Source organism: Numida meleagris, unplaced genomic scaffold, assembly GCF_002078875.1.
Source record: "Numida meleagris isolate 19003 breed g44 Domestic line unplaced genomic scaffold, NumMel1.0 unplaced_Scaffold296, whole genome shotgun sequence".
Taxonomy (NCBI): Eukaryota; Metazoa; Chordata; class Aves; order Galliformes; family Numididae; genus Numida; species Numida meleagris.
In genome coordinates this window covers 208,227-216,162 of record NW_018364542.1, presented here as the reverse complement: position 1 = coordinate 216,162, position 7,936 = coordinate 208,227, and the positions used below count along the sequence as shown (strand labels likewise).

General features: G+C 65.5%; 3 protein-coding genes across 5 annotated transcripts in view; all 3 read left to right on the top strand.

Annotated features, from left to right (window-relative positions):
* LOC110391105 overlaps positions 1-130 on the top strand; it is a 5,271-nt gene extending 5,141 nt beyond the window's left edge. Inside the window, exon 6 of the mRNA XM_021382829.1 lies at positions 62-130. Within this exon, the coding sequence (XP_021238504.1) occupies positions 62-130 (69 nt within the window). The remainder of the gene's footprint in view (positions 1-61) is intronic.
* A 337-nt stretch (positions 131-467) lies between these two features.
* Positions 468-4,626, top strand: PRPH (peripherin). 3 transcript variants are annotated; one of them, XR_002433984.1, is made up of 8 exons: positions 468-1,199; positions 2,225-2,285; positions 2,440-2,535; positions 2,613-2,780; positions 2,937-3,062; positions 3,154-3,374; positions 4,171-4,292; positions 4,401-4,626. XR_002433984.1 is itself a non-coding variant. In XM_021382855.1 (7 exons), the coding sequence occupies exons 1-7, from the start codon at positions 664-666 to the stop codon at positions 4,408-4,410; spliced, it is 1,215 nt and encodes a 404-aa protein (XP_021238530.1). In that variant the 5' UTR covers positions 468-663; the 3' UTR covers positions 4,411-4,626. The 3 variants fall into 3 exon arrangements, 2 of the variants coding, with proteins under 2 accessions (XP_021238530.1, XP_021238529.1); XM_021382855.1 differs by lacking the exon at positions 4,171-4,292 and having other exon boundaries at positions 4,404-4,626; XM_021382854.1 differs by lacking the exon at positions 4,171-4,292.
* A 320-nt stretch (positions 4,627-4,946) lies between these two features.
* LOC110391113 lies at positions 4,947-6,916 on the top strand. Its single transcript, XM_021382847.1, has 7 exons — positions 4,947-5,245; positions 5,481-5,524; positions 5,620-5,841; positions 5,914-5,963; positions 6,080-6,322; positions 6,457-6,558; positions 6,702-6,916. The coding sequence occupies exons 1-7, from the start codon at positions 5,076-5,078 to the stop codon at positions 6,858-6,860; spliced, it is 990 nt and encodes a 329-aa protein (XP_021238522.1). The 5' UTR covers positions 4,947-5,075; the 3' UTR covers positions 6,861-6,916.
* Positions 6,917-7,936: the final 1,020 nt, after the last annotated feature.

Here is a 7,936-nt window from a genome sequence, read left to right as displayed (position 1 = left end):
GCGCCGCCACGTTCACCGCCACGCCGGTCACGGTGCCGGCACGCTGCCTGCGGGGCACGAGGCCCATGTGGGTGTCGGGTCCTGGCCCCACGTCCCCCCCTGCCCCCACCGTGCTCCCCGTCGCCCTTGATGCGCTTCCAGGGCTCATTCCCCTGGACGTACTGGTTGCCGTGGCGGGAGATGCTCCACGGAGCGGTCACAGCCCCACAGAATCACTATGGACCCTTGGAGCTATCGAGGCCCCTGGTCACAGCCCCACAGAACCATCCTGGCCCCGCACCAGGCTCAGCAGTGGCACCGCCATGAGGGCTGCTGGGGCTGAGCACACCGCCCCTATCCCTGAGGGCACGGGAACCTCCCGGACCCCCCCCGGCACTTGCAGCAATGAGCTGGTTGACCAGCAGCGAGCAGGGGAACACGACGCTGTGGAAGGGCACGCTGTCCTTGGCCATGACGTTGTACAGCTCCACCTGAGGGACGCCAAGTCAGCAGAGCCCCCCGGCCCGGCCCAACCCCCCCAGCCCCCACACCTGCTGGGGTCCTTCCACCAGCGCTCCGTGTAGTTGGCGGTGATGGAGATGTATCCGATGGCCGCGTCGATCCACACGTAGAACAGCTGCGGGGGGAGGGGGAACGTGCTCAGTGCACCCCACGCGGGGTGGGATGGACCAAGGCCGGAGCCCGTGGCCGAGCCGCCTGCTGGCCCCCACCTTGTGGCGGGAGCCCCCGTCCCTCCCCCCACCCCGAGTCCCCTCCTCTCGTTCCCGCACTCCCGTGTCCCCTCGTCGGGGCGGAGCCGCCGCCCGCTGTAAATCCCCGCAACCGCCGCCGCCTCCTCCCGCAGCTGCCATGCACCGCGGCCTCTCCCCACCGCGGGGCCGCGCCCTCGATGCTTCGCCGCCGCCTCCGGTTCCCGTTCACGGGAGTTCGGCGGAGCGCGGCGGCGCGGAGCGAACGGAGCTGGCGGCTCTCAACGATCGCTTCGCCGCTTTCCTGGAGCGGGTGCGGGCGTTGGAGCGGCAGAACGGGGCCCTCCGCTCGGCCCTCGGCCGCGCCGCCGCCGCTCCCCGCGCCGCGGGGTTGGTGCGGGGTGAGCTGCGGGGGCTGCGGGAACGGCTGCAGCGCCTCGGCCGGGAGCGGGAGCGGCTGCAGGGAGAGCGCGATGGGCTGGCGGCCGAGCTGCAGGGGCTGCGGCAGCGGTGCGCGGCGGGAGGGGGAGCGGAGGGGAAGGACGGGCTGGGGAGGGAGGGGTGGGTGCACGGCAATGTGCTGGGGAGGGACCGGGAGCGATGTGAGGTGAGGACCGGGGAGGCGCCGGGATGTGCTGGGGAGGGACGGGAGCGATGACCTGGGGATGGGGACTGTGGGGTAAAGCGGGATGCGCGGCGGTGGGGAGCGGGCGTTGCACCGGGAGCCGTGGGGGGGCCGGTGGAGGATGCTCTGGAAAGGAGACCGTGGGATGAGCCGGGATGCACTGAGGAGGGACTGGGTGCGGTCTAAGGGTGGGAACTGGAGACGAAGGGGGATGCGCCGGGATGGGGACTGGGAAGTGCAGCAGGAGTCATAATAGGGATGGGCAGCGGGGGGCGCATCGGGATGTGCTGGGGAGGGATCTGGGATGCACTGGGATACAGTGGGAATGGGGATTAGAAGATGCAACGGGGGCCATAGGGATGGAAGCTGGGACGTGCTGGGATGGGAACCAGGAAATATACCAGGGGCCATAGGGATGGACAGTGGGGAATGCACTGGGACGTGCTGTGAAGGGACAGGGCATGTACTGGGGTGGGGAGCAGGGATGCAGTAGTGAGAGGGACTCCAGGATGAACCAGGGCACACCAGGGAGGGACCAAGGGTGCTCCTGGGTGGGGACCAGGGGACGCACTGGGGATGCTGGGAGGGAGCCAAGATGTGCTGCAAAGGACCCGGGTGTATTCTGGGGAGGGGACCTCGGAGATGCAGCAGGGTGGGATCAGGGGATGCGCCTCAAAGTCCTTCCAACCCAACCACTGCCATGGGCTGGTTGCCCCCCACCTCATCAGGCTGCCCAGGCCTTCACACAGCCTGGCCTTGGGCATCTCCAGGGATGGGGCATCCACAGCTTCACTGGGCAGCCTGTGCCAGGGCCTCCCCACCCAGCCTCTGAGCAAAGAGCTTCACCGAAAATGGGGTTCTGCGCCCTGTGCCCCCCCTCCACTTTGACCTCACTCCCGCTTCACCCCAGGCTGGAGGATGAGATGCAGAAGCGTGAAGATGCGGAGCAGAGCCTGGTGCTGTTCCGCAAGGTGAGATGGAGAGGTCCTGTGCACCCCCGTGTATTTCCCACACCAGAAGGCAAGGGGCTCGGCGATGCCCCGCACACTCAGCCCAGAGGGTGGCCCAAAGTGGAGGAGGGGGGTCCTGTCCTCTTTGCAGTCCCTGCAGCTCTACCCATTGCAGGACATGGATGATGCCACGCTGTCCCGCCTGGAACTGGAGCACAGGATTGAGCTGCTGATGGATGAGATCGGCTTCTTGAAGAAGCTGCACGAGGAGGTTGTGGGGTGACCCAAGGAGAGGTGGGGGTCCCGCGTGGCAGCTGTGTGGCACGATGGTGCATTGTGGGCACACAGGAGCTGTGGGAGCTGGAGGCGAGAGCGCAGAGCCAGCAGGCGCAGGCCGGGGCACGGGTGGAGCTGCAGCAGCCGGACCTGGCAGCTGCACTGCGCGACATCCGCACGCAGTACGAGAGCATCGCCGTCACAAACCTGCAGGAAGCCGAGGAATGGTACAAAGCCAAGGTACCCACGGGTGCACGCATGGGATGGGAGCACCCCATAGCACTGACCCCCACACCGGGGCCTGCAGTTTGCTGATCTGGGGCTGCGGGGATGATGGGGGCACCTGCACAGTGCTGACCCCCCACCCTCCCACCCCCCCTGCCCCGGTGCCTGCAGTTTGCTGATCTGTCGGATGCTGCCAACCGTAACTGCGAGGCGCTGCGGGTGGCCAAGCAGGAGATGAATGAATCCCAGAGGCAAATCCAGAGCCTCACCTGTGAGGTGGATGGGCTGAAGGGCATGGTGAGCACTGGGGGACTGTGGAGGGGGTACAGGGAGCCCGCCATCCCCATGCCATCCCCTTGTGTCCCGTCTCCCCACCTCCATCCCACAGAATGAAGCACTGCAGCGACAGATGCAGGAGATGGAGGATGAGTTCGGCACGGAGATCAGGAGCTACCAGGAGGCAATGGGGCGGCTGGAGCAGGAGATCCGGAGCATGAAGGAGGAGATGGCACGGCAGCTGCACGAGTATCAGGACCTGCTCCATGTCAAGATGGCCCTGGACATGGAGATCGCCACGTACCGCAAGCTGCTGAACAGCGAGGAGGGCTGGTGAGGCGGGGGGGCTGTCCCATGGGGAGGGCGGCACTGAGATGTGACCCTGAGCATGGGGCAGCGGATGTGTCCCTTTGGGTGCTGGGAGCCCGGTGGGGTTCAGCGTTGGACTGTGCACAACAGTTGTGCAGACCCCAGCTGTAGATGGGGGTCCCTCTCCCATTGAATCCCATTCTTATTGGGTTGAAGTGCAAAATCAGGGTCACCTTCCCTTGCACCCCGCTGCCTTCATCCTCACCAGAAGCTGCAGTGAGGGGTGGCCGGGACCCCCAGGGGCTGCAGCTGTGTCCTTGTGCCCCCACCCCAGGGCTTTGTATGGGGGGGGGCGGGGGACGGGATTTGGTGGTTTCTCCCTGCCCCAGTGCTTGTACCAGCACTGAGCCCTGCATGGAGGATGGTGCTCATCAAAACCATTGTGATGCGGGACGGGAAGGAGAGCACCATGCCCTCCCCAAATGGGTCTGATCTCTCCCCAGTGAGGGCTGCCCCGCTTTCTAATGGTTAGACCCCACTAATGAGGCTGCTCCCCCCCCCCCCCCCCCTTCCTGATATATGTTGGTTTAGCAGCAGAGATCAGCATATTCGTTTGAGGACCAATACATTAGTTTAGCAAAAGGAATCCACGAGTTCTAGTGATAAAACTTCTGAGTTCAGCTTTGCTTGGTGTGCGAACAGCCTTGTTTTTCTCAACAATCCCGCTGGAGTCACAACAGACTGCTTTTATCTTTGCATCCATGGGGTGCAGGGACTTTTTTTTTTTCTTGGATTTCACACGTGTTGTTTTGGGTTGTAGTGCACCGAGGTAGGAGGTTGCTCATGATGGCATAACAAGCAATGGAAAGTTGCCAAACTGGGGGGGAAAAAGAGCTAACAGGTCCTCCAGGAGGGGGGCTGACCTCCCTCCAGAATGAGTGGGTATGACTGCTCCCAGTGGGGCTGCTCCCCCCTCAAAGAGGCTCTCACCCCCTCCCTATGGAGCTGGCCCTTCCCAAATGGGGTCTGACACCCCCTCTCTCCCCGCAGCAGGTGGTGATGGAGTCACACGAGGAGCGAGTGGAGCCCGAGTGATGGAGAGCCCCCCCCGGGCTGCCCCCCGTGCTTTGTGCCTTTATTTATTGCGATTTGCTGCTGATTATTTTCCTCTGTCCCAGAGCCATGCGTGCACTCCACATTGCATCAGGGCGGGGGGGGGGAAGATCCCACTGCCCCCCCCAACTCCTTGGCCGCAAATAAAGAATGGAGCTTGGAAGAGGCGGAGTCACTGCAGGGGGGCGGGGATGGAGGCGGTGGGGAGGGGTCTTCTGGGTGCACGTGGTCACTCTGCCCCACCCCTCCTCCGTAGGGTCCCCACTCCTCTCCGTGGTTCCTCCCTCCTCTTTATGGTCCTCTCTGTGGTTTTCCCCCCACCCATGGTCCCTCCCCCTCCTCTCTATGGTCCCTCCCCCTCCTCTCTATGGTCCCTCCCCCTCCTCTCTATGATCCCTCCCCTTCCTCTCTATGGTCCCCTCACTGTCCCCGCCCTCATTCCCTGCACTGCGTCCCATTCGCGCGCCGCGGACCAATCCGCGCTCTGCGCGCTTCCTATTGGTCGCGCGGGGACCAATAGGCGGCCGCGCTGAGTTCGGTTACGGCCGGCGGGAGGAGCGGGCGGACTTAAAGCGGCGGCGCGGTGGGGCCGGGGGGTGGCTGTGGGGTGCGATGGTGGTGAGCGGCGCTTCCCACGAGAAGGAGAACAGCTCCCCGGGGCCGAGCGTCACCGGGAAGCTCTTCCCTTACGGCCGCGTCCCGGTGAGGACCCGCTCCCGCCGCGCGGAACCTGGAGACCGCTCGACCGCTGCCGGCACCGCTACGTCCCGCGGGCACCCCCGGTGAGGGAGGGTTGCGGGGGGGGAGGGGAGAGAAACGAAACCCGGAGAGAGCGGCCTCGAGTTTGTGCCGGGGGGGCTGCAGACAGAACGCGGAAGTGGGCGCGGGGTTCCCTCCCCCCTCCCTCCCTTCGCCCCCCGTTTTCCCCCCCCGGGGCTGTGCCGGGGGAGCGGACGCTCTCGGGCTCCTCAGTCTTTTGGGGCAGGGCTCCTCACCGCGCCGCTCTGTTCCCTGCAGCTGCACGGAGGTGGAGCAGCCCCCACCGCCAGCGGTGGATGCAGGTGAGTGCCTCCATCCTCCACCTGGAACCTCAGCGTTGGGTGCCCCCTCCGTGTGACCGTGACCCACCCCCTCCCCGTGACCCTTCTCCCCACAGAGACCAACGTCACCCCCTCGCCTGTTGCCACCCCCGTGGCGGGGGCCGTGGGGCGCGGGCCCTGCTTGGCCCGCAGGGTGCCCGCCCGTGCCCCCCCCTCGGCCAAAGGAACCTCCCCTCTGAGCGCAGCAGGGACCCAAACCACGCTGCCCGGTTCCCTCCGTACCCAGGACAGCGCGTCCATGGGGCTGAGGGTCCCCAAGAAGAAGAGCAGCACCCCAGGTACATCCTATCCCCCTCTGCCTTACACTGGGGGGGGTGCTGCTGCTGAGCCCCCTTCCCCACCTCCTGCAGGCTCCTCCAGCACTGGACTGACTCTCCGTGTGTCTGTCACCAAGAACATGGTTTGTATGGGAGGAGCTGGGGAGGGGTAAATGCCAGCTCTGACTCCTCCACACCCTGCTCTGACCCACCCCCCTCGCCCCCCCACCCTGCTCTGCTCTCCCCTTTCACTCCGCAGCGTTCTACCCCAGCCACTCAGCATTCCTTCCGCACGCCGTGCCTCACCCCTCACAGCTCCCGGCCGCGTGCCCTGCGGGTGGGGGGCAGCTCGAGTGCTGGGGAGGGGTCCCAGCCTGTCCCCCCAGCCTGTGCTGATGGCGTTGTCCCATTGGAGACCCCCCTGCGCTGGCGACCGGCTGTGACCCCTCAGCCTGACCCCAGCACAGGCACTGCTGATGGCAATGAGCTGTCCCCATCCTGGGTGAGTGTGGGGCATGGGGCACTTCTGGTCCCCATGTTGCACCTACTCCTTCCCCCCTCAGCTGGAGGGGGGCGCTTGGAGTGGTGGGGGTGCCCTGACTGTGAGGACTGCCCCCCCCCCTCCCCTCCCTCCAGGACAAGGTGGTGGTGCAGCTCTTCAAGGGGAACGAAGGCCAGCAGGACGCTGAGGGGACGATGGCGCATCCCAGCAGCACCCCAGCCCCCAGCAAGGCACAGGTGGGGGGTGGGGGGGAATGCTGTGAGGGTCGGGGATGGATCCTTGGGTTGAGGGGGGACCCTGGGCATGGGACAGGGGGACACCTGGGGACAAGAGGGGGGGGGTCCTGCTCAAAGCCCCATGCTCAGGCTGTGTCCCGCAGCGTGCAGCCCTGCTCCTGCAGCAGCTGCTGCAGATGGTGCAGGACCGGCCGGACGCTGTAGCGGTGCTGACGGAGCTGTGCGGGCTCACGGCCGAGTGGGGGGTAGACCCCATGCCCCCAGACCCCCTGGACCCTCCCAGCCTCTCCTCGGAGCCGTGACCCACGGTGGGGGGACGACGCTGGAAGAAATGTGAATAAAGTATTTTTCTGCTTTGCTTTGCTGTGCTGGGGGTCCCCTTGGTGCCTGTGGGGGCAGCCCCCATCCCGCACGGTGTCGGGTGGTGGCAGTGCCACGCGATGGCCACGCGGTGACAGCACTGCCCCATGGTGCCCGCAATAGGGGAGCACTGCATCCTTCAGTGTCCCCACGGATCCGGTAGGAGAGGTCGTGGGGCTGTGTCCTGCTGCTGTGGGACCCACCGTGTCCCCGTGGGGGTGGGGGAGGGTGGCTGTCCCCATCGCAGGTGGCAGCCAGCACAGCAGGACGCTGTCAGTGCCCCATTTATTACTGCTGTGGTGACAGTGGAGTCAAAGGAGGGGCTCACAGCTCCGTCCCCAGTGTCCCCTCCACGCTGTCCCCATGGTGAGGCCGAGGCAGCAGCTGCACCTCCAAACCCCATATATTTTATTGGGGGGAACACAGAGTGCAACGAACGGCTGCGGGGACAGTACAGCACTGGGACACCCCAATGCCCGCGGGGTGCTGGCATGCAGGGGTGGGCGGGGAGCATTTACACTTGTGAGTGCACGTGGGCATACGGGGAGGTGCAGTGAGCGCACACGCGTGTGCAACGTGGAGGAGGTGTGTGGGTGAGCATCCACGCGCGTGTGTGTGTGACGGGGAGGGGGTGCTCAGGAGTTGCTGTGCATGTGCAGAGGAGCTGCGAGGTATGGGTGCCTGGGGCAGAGGTGCAGAGCGGTTTTCCCTACAGGCGTCATCACCTCGGGGCTGGCGGGGGGGAGGTTGGGGGAGGTGCCCCCCCCCCCCCCCAGTGCTCAGTCAGTTTTCCCCCCCCAACTCCAGCATCCTCTTCCTAAGTTTTAATAGTCACAAATCCCCTTCAACGTCAACATCCCACCCCCCCCCAGGAGTTCAAGCTGATGTTCGGGATGCTCTTCTCCCTGCGCTCCTTCGTGAGCAAAATGAGCCCCACCGACATGTATCCTTTGGGGGGGGGGGCAGAGAGATAGGGGGGGATGTTGGGGACCCCCCCCTCAGGATTTTGGGGGACCCC